We start from the raw sequence: 22,225 nt of genomic DNA, 5'->3' as shown, positions 1-22,225 counted from the left end.
TATGAATATCAGAGTTATGAACTGACCGGTCACCCACACCTCATTTGGAACTGGACGTATGCAATCAGGCAGCAGCAGAGACCAAAAAAGCACTGTTTTTAAATGTAAACTACTTAAAAAAAAAAAAGAAAGCAGCATTTTTGTTCTGCATTGTAAAGTTTCAAAGCTGTATTGTGTCAACATTCAGTTGTAAACTTTTTAAAGAACAACCATAACGTTTTGATCAGTTACAAACAACCTCCATTCTCACGGTGTTCATAACTCTGAGTTTCTACTGTACTTTTCCCCCGTGATGCCAGAATATTCCATATCCTCTGTCACTGTCTTCTGCCAGTTCTTCCCTGATCTTCCTTGCTTTCTCTTTCCTACCTCAGGTACCCAATTCAATGCTGGCTTAGCATGTTTCTGGTCTTTCATATGGTCTATGTGTCACAACCACCTGAGCCTTCTTTATTTTAGGATAGTTTCTAGCAGGTCCTGCTGTGTCGGCTCCCCTACTTTCGGATTTGTTATTTTGTCTTTCCCTGAAATGTGTAGCCAAAGCTGGGGAAGAGAAGCCCGCGATCTGAGCAGCATGACACAAAGAAGAGCTCTGTGGAGCTGGAAAGCTTCTCTCTCTGACCAACAGAAGTAGGTCCAATAAAAGATATTACCTCACCCACCTGGTCTCATCACCACAAAGCACAGACAGCAAGAGCCCCCAGCCCCGTCTCCTCCCTGCTGCAGCCCCGCTCTCACCAACACCTGGGCTCCCCCATCACCCCGAGAGGGAGACTCTACACCCTGCCATGGGCAGAGGCCCCCTCACCCCACTGAGGGCTGCCCCCAGCCGGGCTCAGGGGGGCACAGCAGCCGACAGGCTGCTGCAATGTCTCCTTCGGGCTGAGCCCTGCTCCCCCGGCCCAGACACAGCTAGGGTAGGAACCATATGGCCGGGGTCTGGTTTCCCCACCGGACCCAGAAAACAAAAGAACACCGGAAGTGGGCGAGGCAACGAAAGAAACCAACTAAGTGACCCGTTCCCGGGGGTCGCTCAGCGACAGACGCCGGGGCTGTGCCGCCCCCTCCAGCGCGCGCGGGGCAGGCCGCTTGTTCGCGCCCCCCACCCCCGAGGGTGAGTCCCTTACCTGCGGCGGCCTGTCTCTGTGCGGGAGGGGCCGGGCGGGGGAGGGGGACGAGCCCTGGCAGGAGGAATACGGGGCGAGATTGGGTCCGCAAAGCATTCATGGGCTGGTATCTTTGCGCATGCGCGGTGCTGTCTGGGGACGGACCGTATCTAGCAGTAATGGAGGAGAAGGGGGAGAGTCTTAAAGTGCCAGCCGCCTGTTGGTGTGTCTTAAAGGGCCAGCACCCACTGTGTCGGAGTCGGGGGGTGGGCAGGGTTTAGGCACCCCATCTGGGAAATGGGCATAACAGCACTTGCTCTGCCTTGTAAAGCACTGAGAACTACTGATGAAAAGCACAGGGGTGTGTAAAAACAGCGAGGAGTCCTTGTGGCACCTTAGAGACTAACAAATTTATTTGGGCATAAGCTTTCGTGGGGTAAGACCCACTTCATCAGATGCATGGAGTGGAAAATACAGCAGGAAGATATATATATATATACATAGTATGTGAAAAGATGGGAGTTGCCTTACCAATTCTAACAAGACAAGTAAAGTGGGCTATTATCAGCAGGAGAAAAATCACTTTTGTAGTGGTAATCAGGGTGGCCCATTTTAAATAGTTCAACAAAAAAACTTCAAAAATAGACTCCCACGAGAAACTGCAGAACTGGAATTAATTTGCAAACTGGACACAATCAAATTAGGCCTGAATAAAGACTGGGAGTGGATGGGTCACTACAAGAACTAAAAACTCATTTCCCCTTCCTGTTACTCACACCTTCTTGTCAACTGTCCTTTCCCCCACCTCCCCGCACTCACCGGCGGCGGGAAGCGGAGTGCCGTGGCTGGGAGCTGATGCGCTGATCCTCCGGAGTGCTGCTTTACTGCGGTGTATGTGAACCCATGTTATATCGGGTTGCGTTATATCAGGGTACAGGTGTATAGAAAGGGAGAGAGAAAAAAGCTGATGTGTATATGCAGCTGTTTTAGGCTACTGAATAGTTTGGACTAATCTACTTCTTCAGCTTAAATCACTTTGAAATAAATCTGATTCCACTGTTTTAGGCTGAGATCTGTGGGGGTGGCTAGCGTGTTGAACAAACACTAGGAGAGGACAGGAAACATTTCCACCATTGTAGAGTTGTGTCTGCACCTGCACCATTACAACTTGCTATTTTGGGCTAGTGTCTACGACAGTGATACTCAAACAGAGGCTTGGGAACCGCAAGTGGCTCTTTAATGTGTCTCCTGCAGCTCTTTGCAGCACATATTAAAACATTGTGTGATTTAATTATTAACCAATCAGGATGCTTTTACTGTGTTTTATCAACTACAATTGGTTAATAATACTTGGTCAGTCATTTTGCTGTGAGAATTTTGTGTGTGTGTGTGAGAGAGAGTGTAAATGAAACAAGGAATTCATACTACTGTGGTGCTCTTGGCTAATGTTGATCAGTAATTTGGCTCCTGAACCACTGAGGTCTGAGTATCACTGGTCTAGGATCTAGTGACTTGTTCTCTAGCATGATGTGTCTAAAAGATTCCACTCTGGGTTTTGAGACTGCTGAGACTTCTCTGCAGCTGGGAAAACATTCTGTCAGTCCTCATTGTAAACTTCATTAGCCTGATTCAGACTCCAAAACAAACACACATCCAGCTTATATTGCAGGCCCTGGAAAAACTTGGCTCATTATTTCCCCCATTTATCTAAGGGCAAAATCAAATGCCTTTTTAGACAGGAAAGGCAGTGTTTAATGTCAGCATTCATTTACATTCACACAGGCAATCCGTAGAAAAATCCAGTTCAGGGAAATAACCACATACAGTCTAGGCTGAGCCATGAATCTCTGGACTTTATCAGTGGAATTCTTGTAGAATCAGCTACTGCACTTTTGTCCACACTAGCTAATTGTACAGGATTGTGTCTATGCAGTTGTGGATCTGAGATCAGAATAGTGCTTCTAGGGCTATCTGGGTCTTCAAGGACCTGGTGAAAGAGATTTGTCTTTTTGTAAACATGAGCATTGGCCTATTAAACCCAGGGTTGTGAGTTCAATCCTTGAGAAGGCCACTTAGGGATCTGGGGCAAAATCAGTACTTGGTCCTGCTAATGAAGGCAGGGGGCTGGACTCTATGACCTTTCAAGGTCCCTTCCAGTTCTAGGAGATGGGATATCTCCTTTAATTAATTTATTTTATTTATATATTTGGTGTGTGGATCTGATCCCTTGCAGCTTTACTACTATGTGTCCTTAAAGCTTTTGTTTCTTTTTATTGAGGCTTTCATTTGTAAATCAATTTGAACTTCTGATTCACTTGTATGTAGCTTGGATTACCTTGTTTTGAACTTCGGTGTGGTAGAGACACGATTAATATATTAGCCAGGAAATATCTGATATGAGAGCTTTTCCCAGCTACAATTACGCTGATGCCAGTTTTTTTTTTTTATAAATGAATGTGAGCTTGTATCTAACCATAGATTGGTTTGCCCTTATATTCCACTGCCCGTGTGTTGGGCTGATTGAAAAAGGTGGCAGTTCCGCATGTAATCTGTTTTATAAAAGTAAATTGAAATATTAAAAATTCATTATTTTCCCTTAGCTAGTGGCTGCTGTCAGTATTTTAAATAAACCGGTAATTGATTCTTCTTTGTTCAGTTCTGAATGGAATTTTTAATGCTGCTGACAGCAGTGGCAGTATTCATCATGCAATGACTGGGGCCATGGGGCCATAAAGAGCATGTGACACTCCTGCTAACAGTAATGGGGGCAATACATAGGCATGGATTAGAAAGTAGAACCCCTAGCTCTTAGATCCTGAGAAGGATGAAAAATGATCAGAGAATATACAGTAATGAAGTGTGTTTATCACTGCCCTCTGCTGAATCGTCACAGCTGTGAAATTGTGTGTCACGGTAGCTACTGCTGACATTTAAAAGAAAGGGGGAAGAGAGTGTGGTGGAAGTCTCATGCCAAATCTAATCAAAGAGAGCTTGGGATGCACAGAAGAGTTGCCTAAAGATTTTGTAGTGCAAAGAAAAACAGCATTTGAAAGATCCTCTCATGGAGTCCCCTCAGCTCTCTGTCCCTCACTCCTTTGTGTTTTATTTTGTGGACTACTGGGAAGGGCTTGGTGAACCCAGCCTGGCCACTGCTATGTAACAGAGTAACTTGTTGTGCAGTTGTCAGAGATTTTCACATATAGTTTCAGGAGAAAAGTTGGCTGTAAGTTGAATCTAATGTAATACTCTAAACCTGTCTTCAGCAACTACTTAATGGATAAGCATAAACTGGGTGCTTAACAAAGGTGGGCCTCCTCGTTATAGGTGGAGCAGAATTGGAATTGCTGTGTTTAGGGATACTTTGGGACAGTCTCCTTAGATGGAATTAAGTTTCACTGTCCTTTATTAACACCAATAATGAAAGAAAAATGAATTGTTTAAAATAGGAATCAAAGCACAATGGTTCACAGCCAATCCAGGAAACGCTCCCGAAGCAGGAGTGAAAGCGATGCTCAAAGCAGACAGGACAAAAAAGACGAAAAGAAAAGAAGAAAAAGCAGTAAAGACTCAAAGAGAAGCAGTCTGTCTCCTCCAAGGAAGAAGGCATCCAGGTCTCACAGACGCAGGTCGAGCTCAGCATCTACTAAAGATGGTAAGGGCAGGTGAGGGTGATAGCTACTGCTGAAGGCTGACTTCTCACATGGTTCTGGGAGCCACCAGGGGGCATATGCACAGTGAGTGCCATTGTGGGAATACACAGTGCTTGCTTTTAGCAATTAACTTTAGACAATCATCTCACCACACACTTCATACCCATTACTCTTGTGTTCCGACATCTCTAGAGCCTTAAAAATTTCCCGCATGCAGAGCTTTTAGCATTGTGCCTGTCACAGATCCATTCAGGCACCCCTCGCTGACCATCCCTGTGAGGGAAATCCAAGCCTCTGGGTTGCATAGTCCCTGGGTAGCATGAGTCTCAAGGGCCTGAATGGAGTCCAACTCCTGCCCCAGTCTTGGGATATAGGCATACAGGAGGGGTGCTGACTGGATCAGGCACAGTGCCCAGTTATCACAGTGGGAGGGGGCTAATATAAAAGTATTAGCCCAGTGGGATTTTGCTGTGGCGTTAATGTTTTGATTTGTTCAGTCTTCTGAGCAACCTAACAAAGAACAAAGCCAGAACAACGAACTGTTGTAGCTTAAAATGCAGAATGTGACAGACTCTTTGGCTGCCATGGAGCAAATGTTCTCTCCAAACCACCCCCTTCTTAATGTATTGCAGAGAAAAAGAAGGCCAAAGACAAGAAGAAGAGAAAGGCAAGTACTTCCTCCTCTGACACGACAAGTTCGTCTTCTGGGACTTCCTCCTCCAACTCCTCTTCAGATGATTCAAGTGACAGTGAATCCAAATTGAAAAAGAGGAGACACAGCAAGAAGAAACGAACAACACAGAAAGACAAAAAGAGAAAGAAGAAAAAAATAAAAAAGAAACTGAAAAAGAAATCGAAGGCCCGGCCTAAAGAGGAGAGAGCCACAGTGGAAGGCGTGCCGGGCCCGTCGCTGGAGCAGTGGCAGAAAGAATCTTTGGTGGAACCTGGCCCAGGTAATGTTTTTGTTTCCAGGTTTAAAAAACTCACACTTGCCCACTTAAAGAGCAGAGAAGTGACGCGCCATTTGAGAAAATCCATGTGACTCTCCCACTCATTAATGAAGCAGATTCTTTTAATGTCTCATCCAAGGATCATTAGAAACTGCATGATAAGGAACACTGATTGCTGAACTCTGGATGCCTTTTCCCTCCTAATTTCAGTGGCCCAATTTGAGCAACCATGAGTATACACGAGGACCCAAATGGATGGTTTTGTTTGTAAGCTTGTTAAAATTGCCTGTGATCTGGGAACAAGAGTTGAAAATGAAAGGGTGTACCCACAGGCAATGAATTCATGAAGCACTTGGTAGTGGCATTCAGGATGTGAAGTTGATAGTTCTCTGCATGTTCCTTTGCTCACATATGTAAAGCCATGAGAAAGATAAGGAATGAACACAAATTTAGCGCTATCTGTTGAGACTTGGTCCTCTATACAGTATCCACCACTGATTTAAGGTGCCCCCAGATCTTCCAGTGTATCTCATGGGTGAGCTGAGAGTGCAAGAAATACAAACCCAGGGGCCAAATTTTCAAAAAGCGCCCAAGTCTCATTGAAAGTCAGGGGGACTTCAAATACCTCAGTCACTTGGGTGTGTTGGAAAATTTTACCTCAGGCCTCAAATTTGAAATCGAAGGTCTATCTGCTCCTTGAGTTTGTGACAGTAAAAAAGCAGACGAGGCTTTGATCCCTCAGTTAGAGTCATACACAAATCCCCGTTTCAGTTCCTCTCAGAATCTATGATTTACTTGGAAAGATCTTGTTCATGTCAAACTATTATTTATCCATTGTGTGTGTGTTATCTAGTCCTGGTGGGAACTCTCCTACGTCTGTGATCAAAGCAGTAGGGGTTGTAGTATGTGGTGTATGCTAGTTCTGAAAGAGCACTGGTTTTAACAATAGGTAGTAATTCAGTTTTAACGTGTGTAATTATATACATAAGGCAGGGAGGCCGGATAGTCTCAGTCCCAGAACAGACCAGGTGGCAGATGGATCCAGACAGAGGAATTGTAATGGAGCCATTGGGGGGAGGGGGGGCGGTGCTAACTGACGAAGGTTTGCTGATAAGGGAGGAATCCAAAACCACCTGCTTTGGATGAATGCATTTTGCCCTGCCTTCCCCAGGGATTTCTCCTCTTCTGTCTTAAAGATATTTACAAAGTATCTAAATCCTTCTTACTGTTAAAAGGAAAGAGAGGATGCGGGGGATAAATAAGCAGGGTAGAATAGCATTGGAAAGGAAAATGTTCCAAGCAGAAGTGCTAGTAAGAGGGTTTTCAAAGACAGGTGTAGGGTTAAACGTCTGTAGCATAGCAAAGGAGTGGGACCCAGGACGCCTGGATTCTAGTCCCATCTCTGCATTTGGACCAGTGGTGAGATTTTTAGAAGTGCTCAGCATTGGCGTAACTTTGTTCCCATTGAAATCAATGGGAATTTTATCACTGACTTAAACAGGAGGTGTGTCCGGCTAATGCTGAGTGCTTTTGAAAATCTCACCCATTGTGGCTCTGGACAAATCACTTAGCTCTTCTGCAGGCCTCAGTTTACTCGTTAGAAACAGAGCTAGCAGTACCCTCCTCAGAGGAGCAGCGGGAGGCTTAAATAGTTCAAGCTTTTTGGGGGAGGTGGCTCTTTGGAACAAGTGTTTTCAGCGGTGCACTGCACAGAGTGGTGCTCCATAATAATTGTAAGCCCCTCTGCTTCACGATCCTCTGACAGAAGACAGACCTATGTGCACACGTTCTTATTCAAGGAGCTCATTGAGGTTTGCATTCTAGTTTTGACAGATGAACAAAAGTCCCGCATCCAGGCTATGAAACCAATGACGAAAGAAGAATGGGACGCAAGGCAAAGTGTCATCAGAAAAGTCGTGGACCCCGAAACGGGAAGAACAAGGTACAGTCCCAGGGGTTAAAGAGGGTCCTGAAACAATAGCTGAGAAACAGTGCTGTTTGGGAGCGTCTGGGGAGGCATGATTTCCATACTTACAAGAATTCTAGGGCCCAGATCCTCAGCTGACGCACATAAGCATAGTTCTGTTAAAGTCTACAGAGCTAGTTGTCTTATACCAGCTGAGGTGTAAGTGTAGTAGATAATGTTGAGCTAAATAATCATAGTTCGTTCAGCATATCCACTAAGGGGTATATTTTAGGGTGAATCACTTGTACTGCTGCAGGGCCCAAAAGGTGCTAGGTGCTGTATACTCACCTAGGAAGACACGGTCCCTGCCCCAAAGAGCTTACAATCCGCAAAGCTTCTGAACAGTGGACAGGAATTCACATCTTGTATTGAAACCAGTGAAACAATTTGATTTCCTAGCAGTGTAGGAGGCTGGCTGAAGGGTGGAGAGAGATGGGGCAGCAGAATCTTTTTAGGCTTTTCCAAAGAGAGGCAGAAGCATATGCCGGTTTAGCACCAGCTCCTTGCTGTTTGTAAAAGCAGGGTTCTCTCTAAATCCCTTTTTACCTCCCCTCCAGGGGCGGTCACTCTCAGCAGCAACCTCTTGAGCCTTCATTGTTACCTTGCTGTTACTAGCCAGGCTCTTAGTGCGAAAGCTGAACACTGGGACCCATCAGGCCAGCTCGAGATTAAAGCTCTCAGGCCCAGACAATAAAGGTTTACATCACGCTGGTCTCTGCTTGACTAGCGGAGCTGCTCAGTACCAGGATTGAAGGCGGGACGGAGAAAAAGGCTTGCTGTGTTTAGAGAGAGAGGCTGAGACTATTCTTGTTAGAAGATGCCAAGTGAGGGTCTGATCCTGCCAGGTGCTAAGCACCTCCTGTGTAGTGCTGACTGCTCTCTGTTCCTGAAATCAGTGGGATTACAGAGCATGGACAGCCGCCCAGAGCGGAGTCCTTGATGGCCTGTGCTCAGTATGCAACCAAGAGGAGCAGCTATTGCAAGATCCGGCTGAAGTTTTCTTACTCAGGGCGGAGGGTTTTTTCCTCCTTCCCCGGAGGGAGAGATCAGTTTCCCCAAAGTAAATGCAATTCTGAGCTGTGGGGTGGGGATAGAACCTGAACCAGCGGATCTGGCTGACAGTTCTGAGCTTTGCTGTTTTCTGACCTGTCAGACGTTGGTCTTTCGGTGGCAGCTGCTGTTTTGGATGTTTGCCTGTCAAGTCTGAAGCGTCCAGTCCCTAGTACAGACAGATCCTCTGGCCAGAGGGGTTTATTTGCACAATTGGGGGCAATTGCCCCTCTTTTCTAGGGGCCCGCAGGAGTAGAAATGACCCTGTTTTCACTAAACTGTATCTTTACAGTGAATAGAAAATATCACGCTGAAGGAAATTGTGTGTGGCAAGGCAGTTCTTAAAATAGAAGGCAGCCAGCAATGCTCAGGAAAGATGTTTGCATGAATGTCAGTTACCCGTAAGGCACATAACGAAGACAATTAAATTCCTCTTCTGCATTCAGAGGCTGAGCACTGCCTTTGATTCTGCTACTGGATTTGCTGGCTTGAGACCATTCCCCTTCCCTTGCCCCACTGGGTCCTTTCCAGTTCTGTTACCAAAGGTCAAATGCTTGTCTGATTACTAGATAATCCAGCAACTTTTATGTGCAACTGGGGACTGGACTTAAACCTCTGCATTGCCCCTCCTCAGTCGTAAAGGAAGCTGTCTGCACGTTACATTTGCGTGGGAACAACCAACCCAGTTTCCCACTGCCGAGAAAAACCACACGCCGAGTTATAGGATAATGGGAGATCCTTTTTCCTTAGCATGTGTCTTCCCTGCAGCACACTAGCCTGCTAGGCTTGATTTGCAACATGCCTGATCTCTAGGGAATGCTCAGTGTGGGGCTGGGGATTGCCTAAAGCACGGCAGATCCTACCTCATGGGAATGCTGGGAGAGGAAGCTTGTTCCCAATACGTTCAGTACACGGCATCTTTCGAAGAAGTGTATTGAAGCAAGACCTTGTTGGTTTTAATCCTGCAGGCAGCATAATGGAAAAGGCTGCAAAGGCCATTTAACTGAGGGTTGGCTAAAGCCCGACTCCCGGTGTTCTATAGTGGAGCTGCCCTCATGTTTAAAACAGAGACGACAGCGTTACACCCGTCAGTGGAGTTGACCCAGGTTTACACCAGATTGTCAGAGCAGCACCTGGCCCAAGCCCCAGCATGTGATGAGCCTTTTTGCCACTGCAAAGCTGCCGCCCTCCCAGAGATTGTGTGGGACACCGGGCTGCAGCCAGCCTGTGTTGGCAGAGGCCCTTGACTCTGTTCTAGAGCACATGCTCACACAGAAGGTGCTGCTGGTGTTACCCCTCAACAAGTCCAGTTTGTTGGACATCTTCCGAAGCAAAATACCGTCTCCCTCAGCATGAAACATTAGCCGGGTGGGCGCGTGAGGGAGGTGATCTAGTCACTCCTCCAGTGGGGACAGAACCCTCATTGAATGTTGCCTTCTGCTGCTGGGGAAACAAAGCAATGTGTTGCTTACAGCTGGTAACTGGATGGCTGATAGACTTTACTGGTTGTGTTGATGTGCTTCTGTTACAGGCTTATTAAGGGAGATGGAGAAGTACTAGAAGAAATTGTCACCAAAGAAAGACACAAAGAGATTAACAAGGTAGACGGCCTTTGTACTGAAGACGCATTCTGGAGCCAGCAAGGCCCTAAGCTGGGTTGTAAAGCAGAAAACATGGGCTAGTGGCTAGAACACAGGCCTGGGGGGCAGGAGAGCTGAATTCTGCTGACTCGCTGTGTGGCCTTGGGGAAATTGCAGCCCCTCTCTTGGCTTTTCCTATCTGTAAAACTGGGATAATAAATCCTACCTAGCCAGGGTGGAAGTGGGTTTGATCACTCACATTGGCAGAGGCCTTTCAGCCTCTTGCAGGTAGATGGTATGGAAGTACCAAGCATGATTCTTTGGGAAGACTGGCCTATAAGTGCCTGTTTGTCTGTTCCTTCACAGCAAGCCACCCGAGGAGACGGCCTGGCCTTCCAGCTGAGGACAGGAATGCTTCAGTAACAGTCCAGATGTCAAGTACATCAGGAAAGGTGGTTTTCTTGTTCTGCTCGCTGAGACACTAATCTGCCAAAGCAGAAGCTCCCCATTCTCCCTGCACTGATGAGATCTGAGTGTGACACAGCAGGATCTTTACCCTTTGGACATGTCCTGTTCTGCTGGGTCCATCTAGTGCCTGGAGGAGGGAGTGACTTTGATGGCCATGGCTTCTCTCCTGCCAGTCCATGCAAAGTCCTTAAGACCTGACCAACATTGCTCTCAACTTGGTCACTTTCTGAGGCTCAACCCACTGCTGCTCAGTGAGAATCCCACCAGGGAGCTCATGGGTGCCATCAGCACAACAATGCTGAGTCCCCGGAGGAGACAAACTGACCCAGTTAACAACATGTTATCGTTAATACACTTCCTTTATGGTGATTCAGATTCCAAGCTCTAAGGCAAATGCCCAGGTACAGGCAGCCATAACCCCTGAAATGAGGCTGCTTTGAATCATTTTTCACAAGTGGTTGCTATGTGCCTGCTCTTTGAATTAATATTTGCCCTGTGTTTGGTTGGATTGCCCAGTTACACAGAGGTCCCGTTACTAGCCCTCAGCTGTACAGAGACACATTCATACATTGCCCCAGCTTTGTGCAGGCTGCAACATTAGGTCCACATCCTGCAAGGTGCCTTCTCTCACTGAGCCAATGAGAGGTGAAGGCACTTGGCATGGTACAGGTTCAAGCTAATTAGCACTGGCTCCCTTGATGGCAGGCTGCACTGGGAGCTCAGCTACTGTACCTGCCAGTGGGTGAAGTGTAATGGGCAGGGGTTTGCTCAGCCTTGCTCATGTCCCTGCACCAAAGCGATGCCCCTTCCTTGCTCTTTGTCTCTTGCCACCCTACGAAGGTGCAAGGGGCAGTTTTGGTTTGTTTGTGAAATTGGCCTTTCAGAAGCAGAGGAGCCCAGGAAAACTCAGTCTTCTGATTCCCCCGCGCCCCCCCCCCCCCCTTAACTTGGTGAATCTGAAAACTTGTACAAAATAAACTGGTTAAATCAATCCAGCAGCCCAAGTTATTCTTTTATGTGCCAGTGTGAATGGACGACAATTATACAAACCAATCTGTCGCAAGGGGACAGGCAAGATCTTTGTGTGTGTGTTTTGGGCTAATACCCGAAGCTTTACAATGAATGCTTGCCCCATCCTCGACACCCAGTGGCTTGCTAAGGAAAGCAGAATAGGTCAGAGTTTTGACCTTATGCTACCGCCGCTGAGCAGCTACAGCTAGTGAAATGCAAGACCTAGAAAGCCCAAAGTGCCGTCAGTACCACACTGCCTCCCCCTAGAGACGCCTGTTTTACCTGCTTCCCTTGGTGACTTCTTAGTTTCCTTGGTCCCTTTACTCCACTCTATTGAACGGATCCCACCGCAGACTTCTTCAGTCACTTGGGTCTGATGCCTGTTGGTGGAAAGTCTTGTTCTGAACTGTAAAATCACTGCCTGTTCAAAAAAAATTGTCCTTCTGTATGGTTTGAACTAGTTTTCATGTGCCACTTTTCTAGCCTCATAGAAGGACTGGAGGTGTTTGACTGTGGGAGGCTGATCACGTATATAAGGATTCACCTAGTCTGCTGGCAGGTCTATCAATGCATCTTCCATTCCCCTTTAATGCAGGCCTCCTCCTCTAGTAGCTGGGTGTTAGGCACATGGGTCAGATGGCGCCAACACACTTCCCTTTTATAAAGGCGCTAGTTATGGCACAAACCTCCCTGGGACCATACGTTTAACAAGGAGGACACTGACAGCAGCCAGGATGAGAGGGGGACAAGCCCTGGACAAACAGGTAGGTGTCGAAGTGGGGCTGAGCCAGGCGACTGAACAGCAGAGGGTGCAGCTCTCTTGAGTCTCCCCCTTTGGAAGGGTCAGGGTAAGGCAGCAGCGCTGACAGCAGGCGATGTGCGGGAACGAGAGACGGCCCCGGAGATAGCCAGACTTAGGCTTTAGGGATAGTGCATTTCCCCAGCTGCATTTACTGGCAGCCAGTTCAAAGTGAAGCACCCACATGCTGGTGGGTGTCTCCCTGTTCTCCACTCTCACGCTCTGCTGTCGTTGATTCACTTACTGTGTCCCATCATTTCACTCACACACTAGCTGTAGAACATCTTCTGCAATTCAGAGCACAGAGTGCTTGTAATTGTCTCTCTCTTTTCCATTTGGTTTCCATTTGCCTCGTGTCAATGTGTGTAGCCCTGAATTTTTCTGCTCAGCAATTTACGTCTTTGCCATCTTTTTCTTTGGCATCTAATCCCATTGGACACTTTCATTAAACCGGATCATTTTCAGTTCCCAATTCCTAGCTTTTGTGATGCATTAACTGTCAGTTTGTAAGTCACCAAAAGAAGCAGACACACAAAGTAGCCTTCCCGTTTCTTTAATCTGTGTAATGTACAAAGATACTGTACACAAAGCACACCCAGGCATTAGAACAATGCACTAACAGCAAGGAGGAAAAGGAAGTTGTACAGTAGTTATGGTTTGTTACATACAAGCAAATAGATCTTAACAGTATTTTACACACACAACATAATACACAAAATGAAAACCAGGAAGCGGCAGACTCGGGTCTAACTCTCATTCCCTGGTGGGGTGCAGGTGTGTCTGTCAAATTAAGCGATGATGTAGTTTCCCCCCCCCCACCTGTATCCCTAAAAGATTTTTTTTTATAAATAAAATAGAACATTATTGAATATAAAATTGACAGTCAAGGATATCAATATCCAGGGTTTTCATACAAGGAGAGGGAGAAAAATGTAAGGCTTCTAGAACTAATAGGAAAATGCAGCAAAGGTGAAGATACCTGAAGAGCAGGGGCTACTACAAGAAGTGCAGGTTGCTTGTGGGAAGAGCGGTTTGTTAGTAACCCTTTGGTTAGCTATTGGTTTTCATTTAACGTATCTTCTAACACTAGACACTTTTTTTTTGGTATTAAAATTTTGCCTTTTTAATAATTTATCAAAAGAAGAAAATAAGGAATTAAAGTGACAGTTTGGATAAAAAAAGACTGGAAAGGGACAGTGTCAGGTTTCTGTCCCAACGTTCAGATTACAGAAAAGCTGCTTTTTAGAAAAATCCACATATTTCAGATCCACAGAAATGTTTCCACGAATGTTTAATTCCAGTGGAAACAGGTGTTGGTTTTTAAAACCCAATAAATAAATCCCTCTGTCCGGTCCTCGCAATATAAACATTGTGGCTTTGTGCTGAGTGCATGAGAACCAGGAAGTGATAGTTACCAGAACCAACTAGTCTGTTTTCCTTGGCCAAGCTGATGAATGCAAAAAGGAACTAACCAGCATAACGGTGAAAAGTATAACAAACTTTTAATATTCCTTCTGTTTTAAACAACTCAGAACTGTTACTTGTAACAAAGGTAAATAAGGTCTTTAACCTGACAGTGCCCCTTTAATAAGAATGGAAAATACATTCAGCTTTCCCTAACTGTATCCCAGTGCAGCCTCTTTTGTGCATTTGGAAAGAGATTTTGTTTCAAATGCACCACTCCCTAGAACATTTCAGAGCAGTTTATAAACACAAAGTTAAACTATTGCTATTGTTCTTAGAATGACAGTGTAATATACTGATCTTCGCTTCAGACAGACAATAAGAAGACAGGGATGTATGAGACGATAGATTCATGGGGAACTATAGTGTACCTGTATGGGTGAAAAAAAACTATCCACATATTTCATGTTAATACATGGCCACATATCGGCTATTATTGCAGTGATGAACAAAGATTCTGCACTATCATTGTTTTCTCTGTATGGATTCTTACAATGGAAACAGATGGGGGAGAAGTTGGAAAATCCAAGAAGCTTAACAAAGGGGCAGAACACAGGTGCTATGATTGTCAGTCTCACTGATCATTATTGGTTTAAAATATGGAGTGATGGAGAGGTGATTATAATATTGCACTTCTGCGGTCATTGACAATTACATTAAACTTGGTCCATAAAATAATTGCTTTGTACATAATGCCTGAAACAAAAAAGCTACATTTTAATATTAATAATCTCTGAAGGTTCTCTTCCCTCCAGACACTTTTTCTCTACATAAAATAAATAACTTTCACTTTGTATATACCCACTTTTGTTTTTTTAACATTTACATTATCCTCAGTTTTACACTATCTACACACAAGAAAATGTTAACGTCTCATCTGCGTTTTGAAAAAAATGTACATATCATGCCTTGGTTTGTGGACTCTTCTTTCAGAGTAAGATTGAACTTTGTAAAGGCCATATCCAAATTTGCAAATACGCTTTGTGATCATGGTTTGGTTACTTTACAGAATGGACTGCGGCTTGCTTCTAAGTCAGATGGCAACAGTTTGGTACAATATTCAACTAGCAAAAAGCTATGACACAATTCACATTTTTACCCAGTAGCTTTGGATATACATTCAAGGTAACTAGGCTGAGTCAGCAGAAAGGGAAGTAATTTTTTCAGTAGTAAAAATCTGTAGGTATGTTCTGTAATATGATAATTATCAAAGATGAATGGCGTAGTAGTTTGCAATGAGGCTAAGAGTAAGTGAGATGCACTGTGTTAGTGGGTGGATCTGTTAAAGCTCCATCAACCTGGACATTCTCAGTAGTTAAACATTGTCCTCTTTAGATCACTGTAGGGATAGAGCACACATTCTAAATTAGTTTTGAAACTTGAGGTTTAAGCAGTAGTCATGAAATAAGATTTTTGATGCCTGGATGAGTTATGTCTGCCTACTGCAGCTCTGAGCCGGTTAGCAGAGCAGTGTTCACAGTGCTGTGTGTCTCGGTGCAGAAGTGCTGCACTTAGTACTGAAACAGTTAATAAAATGAAGCAGACAGTCTAAAAAATCTGTTATAAATAAGATCCTTGTAAGTAGAAAGTGATATAAACATAGTATATTGTGGTGGAGGAGAGCAGGATAATACTTAGCCAATGAATGTGCTATGAATATAAAATCTTCATGTGAAATAGGCAGGTGGGAGCCCCAAATATCCCAGTGTGGATATTTCCCATACCCCAGTTGGTGTGTGCAAGAAGGAAGCTGCACCCTTCACCCAGGCTGGAAATTCAGAAATCCTGGCTAGTTTGACCTGGGAGGGGGCAGGGCTTTCAGGCAACCCCTCTGTTCTAGGCACTGTTCTCTGCTCCTCCTCAAATTATGTCCTTCACCTTTGAATACCTTGTGGCTGACAATTTCCTCTTCTGCAGTGGTCGGTAGGGGGTGCTAGCAAGCAGCCCAGCACGTTGTCCTGCAGACTGGAAATGTCACCTCTGCAGTGCTCCCAGACCCTGGCATGCTCAGTGCAAGAGAGAGATTCAAGTCATGGCAGCGCACCAAACCATCAGCTCACACACATCCACTGAAAGAGAGGCTAGGAAAATTAAGATATGGCCTTTTCTTAAGCTTGTGCAACCTAGTTGGCACACTTCCTTACAATCTCTTTATTGTTGGAAAAACTTCTGCACAAATTTATATATATATATAATATACATGTATATATATACACACACCCTGGCTTAGTAATATTTAATTGTCATGCACTACAAACAATTAGGTGTAGCTACATGAGATGGTAACAGGTCTCCATTCTAAAAATTATCAGTGCAAAAACAATGAGGTTTTACAGTTGAATAACTACAGTTAAAAGAAACAAGTCTAATTCCCGTGAAAGCTGTGACTGATATCGGAGAGGACCTGGGAAGAAGAAATGTCTCTGAGTCGGGGATAGTGGTGAAATATTTGGACTCTGCATTTTGACAGGAAATGCAGTGTTATCTAGTTGTTGAGTACTTTCAGACACTTGCAAATATATGGTGGTTAGTTTCTGAACTAACATACAGCAGTAATACTTGGAGAACTATACAGTAAAGTAAGTGGCTGATGTTTTTAACAGCTAAAACAAAACTCCTTGTTTTTTTTAATAGCTTAATGCATTAAATTCCATCACCTTTCAAAGTGTTTAAAACAAAACCAAAAAACGAATGACCCCACTTTCTAGAGCATCAATCTGCTGACATACGGCTCCTACCAACAGCAGTTGACACTTCGTTAATGCCTTGCTGATATACATCCTCCTGGGTACAAAGTGGATAAATTCTAAGCTCTCTGTACATGTAAAACACTTGATTGCTTCACCCAGTGCAGAAGAAGCCTCTCGTTTCAGCCTCTCTGCACCTTGGAAATGACGTACTTAGTTTAAAAACACACAAAAAAGTACTGGTATCCAGCAGTCTCTTTCAGTCTGGCTAATGGAACAACCCAAGTGAAAGGTCTAACCAGACTTCTCCTTCCACCCCATGGCCCTGAGGATCACACTCAGTCACGTGTATCTGATTGATGGCTAAGAAGGTGAGGGAGGCACATATTTACAGTCGCTAAACCTGGATAAGAAAAGGAGGCAGAAGAGAGCATAGTCTTGATCTGGAAACTGTTTGTTTTCCCCCTTGGTTCCCTAATTTCAAATGGTTTTTCGGGCTAGTGCTCTGCAAACCCAACACGCCATTTTAAGGCCTGCACATTCCATGTGGAAAATACACCAGCCTTTCCTCCTAGCATACCATGTTGTTGTTAGAGAGTAGCACCATATTTACCCTTCCATCTCACACTGCTGGCCTTGTCCTTTATTCCTTCTGTTTCTCCTCCGGTGGCTGTGGCCAACTGTCACTGGCTCCTGGCTGGCTCTACTTCTGACCTAAAGTGCCAGATTCCAATTTTGAGGCTGCGCTCCGGCCCCAGCACCCAGTGGCAATGCTCATGCTTCTTTGGCTACGCTCCCGCTCTCTCTCCCTATCGCTGTCCGACTGGCTCTGCGTTCGTTCAGGTCTGTGACTGGCATTCCCGCTCGTCCCCGGGGGCTGTGAGGAGATGGTACGTAGCAAATGGTTCCTCTTGCGCAGGAAATCTGGCTGGCTGGGGAGACCAAAGCTGCCTTTTCTCAATGCCATCCGGGTCGTGTTTTTGGCAGGCCGGGAGCGATGGTTATACTCCAGCTGGGCAAGGTGGGCTGCGTACCCCTCAGTAATGAACTGTGAAACAATAGGTCAGGGGGGTTTATAGGACACAGTCAACTTGAAATCAACAACTTTCAAAAAAAAAAAAAAAAATGGAGTCACAGTCGGTTCAGATCCCACATCTGCCTTCAAGTCCCTCTGCCAATTGCGGTTTGATAATCACTTTCTTAAATGTTTCTTTCCCCTGTTGCTTTGTGGAAATCCCACAAAAACAGCAGAGGGAACTGACTGAGGAGGCAACCGACAGGGACATACGGTGCTGTCACATGCACAAAGGAAACTAGCTCTACAGAGAACTGCCCCTTTCTGATCTTCTCCTTTACTCAGCCAACATAACAGCAGGGACAAGTTCAGACAAAAGGGGGATTTTTAAGTGGACACGACTTCATTAAAAAAAAAAAAATCTAATTATATAACACTACAAGACACAATGCAGTGGAACAACAACTGGTATTTTCACTCCATTATTTCCATAGTGGTGATGCATAAAGCAAGGAACCCTCACACCTCTCAGAGAGATGCGGAGGGATCCTGGTGTGTGGGAACTTTCTCTTTACAAAACAGTCTGATCTTGCTTCTGGTGAAGTTAGCGGGTACGTCCAGATTACCCGCCAAATCGGCGGGTAGGAATCCATCTATCGGGTGTCTAAACTCCCACTGACTCCAGTAGGGGCTTTAGTGTTCTACAGACAAAATAACCGGGATTCCTACCTGACACTGGTGCTGTAATTTCTTGGTTGGTCGGCCAACGATATAGATGTGCGTAGGTGGCAAACTAATGGCGCTGTAGACCGAAATATCCTTAGTGGATCCGTATGCGGCGTGGATCCTCATGTGGAGCTGTGGGAAGAGGGAACAAGTTTATGCTAGGACACCGCTCAGACACAGCCATTGTAGGAATATCCAGTCAAGAGGGCACTGCAAGTCCCACCTGGACAGTGCTCTGCAGAATTATGTACTAATTAACCAACAGCAATGCTGAGAGTTTGTACTATAGGCTGATTACTGTTCTAGCTGTACTGCAGAATACAAGGGCAGAAGGAAGTTAGGAACTACACTCGCAATGTAGCTATGTTTACCTAATGTCCTTTCTTTGTGTGGCAGGCTCCACAGCTCTGTTCCAAGGATTTTTATACACACTGTAGCCAGGGAGGGAGCATTTTTCAATTATATTCAGTAACTATTTACATGCATCTGACGAAGTGGGGATTCACCCACGAAAGCTTATGCTCCAATACATCTGTTAATCTATAAGGTGCCACAGGACCCTCTGTTGCTATTTACATGAAGAATTCCCTTCCACTGAGAGATCGCCGCATGCAACACTGGCTTGGAGGCTGGGTTAGCCAGACTGCATCTCTAATTTTGTTGGATTTTGAGGCGGTTTAGACAGACAACTATGCATATCACCTTGCATGATGCACTGGATTTTTCTACCCATAAGTAGTTACTGCTCTGTTCCTACAGAGCAGAAGATTTCATTTACCATTTAGCCAGACATTTGAGAAGATCATTTTGCAGCTGTGGAGGTGGAATAAACCTGGTGGGGCTCTGCAGGAGGAGGTGCTTGTCCTGCATGGACCCATCTGGTTCTTCCTGCAGAGCTGCAAGCTGGCCAAAGACCCACTGTAGCAAATCTGTGACCCTTAGTGCTCTCTGGAAAGGTCGATTTCCAACAAGGGATAATAATATAGCATCTTCTATAACAAGGGGGTTCCAAAGACAGCTCACTCTTGACATTTTCGACTTAGATTTCAAGTTACAGGCTGATTCCAACAGTCATTGCGTTCAGTATTTAATGATGGGCTTTCATTTTGTCAAGGTGGTGGGAGAATAAGGCACAGTGGCCCTAGAATAATGGACATTATATAATAAATAATAATAATAATATATGGAGATATCCTGTCTCCTAGAACTGGAAGGGACCCTGAAAGGTCATCAAGTCCAGCCCCCTGCCTTCACTAGCAGGACCAAATACTGATTTTGCCCCAGTTCCCTAAGTGGCCCCCCTCAAGGATTGAACTCACAACCCTGCGTGTAGCAGGCCAATGCTCAAACCACTGAGCTCACTATGGTTGACAATGGCATATGTGATCCAGTGGGCTAGATAACTTTGGGATCACCAAGGTGGCCCCATTAAGTAGCCCTGATTTATCACTGAAATAAAGGGGAAATTCGAACAGCCTAGGTCTAAGACATGATAAAAGCCCATCAGTTACCAGGCTGAAATATGACATTATGGAAATCTGTCCAAAGACGGCACTTCGCAGTCACATTGCTATCAGAGCTTGAAAAGCCCTGACAGTGACATCTGCTCCAATCCCAGAGGCCAGTGTAGAATCAATCCCCTCAACATATTTTCTAGTATTCAGCCCAGTCCAGTTTTAAATATCACAAGCTAAAAAGCTTCCACCACTTCCCCCCGGACGCTGTTCCTACAACAAGTAGATCTCATGGCCAGGAAGTTTTTCTGGTATTCAGCATTAATTCTTGGAAGCCACTCCTCCTAGTTACATCCCTAAATAACTCCTTTCCCTCTTTGCAATTTACACCCTCCTCATGCAGGAGACATTTAGCATGTCCCATTCTGAGTCATCCTATACCCAAATTGCAGATACAGTATATGCTCTTGTGATCTTTCCTCCAGCTCGCTGATCAATCTTGTTGCTCTTTTCTGCTCTCTCTCCACCCAGGTAATGTATGCAGTATGACCTTGGGGGGTCCCCACAGGCAAAGAGTACACTGGGCTAGTCTTTAAAAACAGAATCAGTGCAGTAGGTTTTATTTTGTACTTCATTCTCCACTCTCTCTAACAACCTTTAGGATTGACTGGGTTTAACTGCATGCAGTAAAGTTGGTGCCTTTCTATTGCTTTCACATTTATTACACTGTCTGGTCTCCTTGGCACCAACAGCCTCTATAAAAGTTGCTGGTTAATTTCCATGCTGAGTGAGAGCCAGATCTTGTGAGGGGAACATTTGAATGGGGTTGTGGATCCTTTGGGCCTTGCAGAATAGGGAGTACAAACCAAGAAGTTAACTCCTATTTACTTCCTTGGTTGTGCACCTGCTACAAAGAGTATGCACAGCCTTTGCTGGAGAGAGGCAAAGTGATCTCCTGGTTAGAGCAGAAAACTAGGACTCCTGGGTTCTAAACCTGGCTTTTCAGATGATCCTCTCTGTGATGGGTAACTCAGCTCTGTGTCTCAGATTCTCTCTGTAAAAGGGGGATAATATTTACCTACATCAGAGGTGTTGTGAAGGATGGGTGATCGATAGCAGTAAGGTGCTTTGAGATCCTCCAAGGGAAGGCGCTGTAGCAGTGCCATATCATCATCAGTTGGCTGCTGCCGGGCAAACTCACATGTTCTGATATGCCCGACAACATTAACATCTTAGCAAGGGATGGATTGAAGTCCTGCCATCTCTTGTGACATTCACTGATCTGTCAAAGCCCCTCTCTAGCTGCTCTGCTATCATCTGAACCAGCACTTTCTTCCCATCACTACATGCATCACCCTAAACTACTCCAATTCTCACCAACCCAAAGCAGTGAGAGATGGAGACCTGGAGGTCTTCTTAAGCCCTGCAAAGCACTGCCAGGGCAGGCCAGTCTTCAAAAGATAAAGGAAATTATATGGCACTTCTATAGAATCCTGCATCCAAGGATCTCAAAGGACTTCACTAACATTCAACTACAGGAGGAATTAACTATCTCAACTGGCATTTGGCCATGACAACAAGGTGAACAAGCCTTCTCCTGCAAAAAGTGCCAAGGGATTTCTAATGAGCACATTGGTTTTGTTTCATCTGAAGGATGGTATGCACCCTCAGCACCATGAGAGGGCATTCATTCATTAGATCCCCCACCATCAATCCTGCCTGGATGTTCCTTAAAGGTCTGTCATCCAAGTGCTAATCCGGCCCAACTCTCCAAGTAAAGATGAGTCCACCCCAAGCCCCTGAACTGGAACTTTGGATCAGAACTTGGCATCTATATAATGGACCTCACCCAAACCCCAGATCTTAATGTTCACAAACATGGAGATTCCAGTCCAAATTTTCCCAGATAACGGGGTATTTGGATTCGGCCCAATATGGAGACAGGCTTGAATTCTGGGTTTTGGTTGGCTGCAGGTCACAATCTCTTTGACAGTCCTCTATCTATAAGGCATCCCTTTATCTGCAGATATGACAGGCATCCAGAAATGCACTAAGCAGGTGGGGAGAAAGCACAATAATCATGATTCCCTCTAGGGCAATAGGCATTTAGTAATGGAAGCAGCAAGGATTGCAGCACAGCGCAGAATGGAGCGAACATATTTTAACTGCACAGACACCTTTGTGGAGTTAGAAAATAAAAAAACAGGGGGTGGGGTGGCTAAAAATAAAATGAATGCAGGTTAATCTCCCACTGCAGAGCAGGACTTGACTAAGCCGGGTCAAGTGGATGAACCCTCGC

General features: G+C 45.1%; 2 protein-coding genes across 9 annotated transcripts in view; one reads left to right on the top strand and one right to left on the bottom strand.

The window, feature by feature from the left end:
- The first annotated feature begins 981 nt into the window (after positions 1-981).
- On the top strand, positions 982-11,761 carry ARL6IP4 (ADP ribosylation factor like GTPase 6 interacting protein 4). Its single transcript, XM_054007000.1, has 6 exons — positions 982-1,114; positions 4,553-4,758; positions 5,389-5,709; positions 7,531-7,648; positions 10,254-10,323; positions 10,669-11,761. Exons 2-6 carry the CDS (start codon positions 4,566-4,568, stop codon positions 10,723-10,725), a joined length of 759 nt encoding a protein of 252 aa, XP_053862975.1. The 5' UTR covers positions 982-1,114; positions 4,553-4,565; the 3' UTR covers positions 10,726-11,761.
- A 1,356-nt stretch (positions 11,762-13,117) lies between these two features.
- Positions 13,118-22,225, bottom strand: part of PITPNM2 (phosphatidylinositol transfer protein membrane associated 2) — a 212,014-nt gene continuing 202,906 nt past the window's right edge. For all 8 annotated transcript variants that reach the window (XM_054006344.1, XM_054006351.1, XM_054006348.1 and 5 more), the window contains 2 exons: positions 18,476-18,604; positions 13,118-17,779 (listed from right to left, as the gene is read on the bottom strand). In XM_054006344.1, the coding sequence (XP_053862319.1) occupies positions 17,435-17,779; positions 18,476-18,604 (474 nt within the window). In that variant the 3' untranslated portion in view covers positions 13,118-17,434. The remainder of the gene's footprint in view (positions 17,780-18,475; positions 18,605-22,225) is intronic.

This window comes from Malaclemys terrapin, chromosome 16 (genome assembly GCF_027887155.1).
Source record: "Malaclemys terrapin pileata isolate rMalTer1 chromosome 16, rMalTer1.hap1, whole genome shotgun sequence".
Lineage (NCBI taxonomy): Eukaryota > Metazoa > Chordata > Testudines > Emydidae > Malaclemys > Malaclemys terrapin.
The sequence above is the reverse complement of the archived record's forward strand: the minus strand, read 5'-3'. Positions and strand labels throughout refer to the sequence as shown.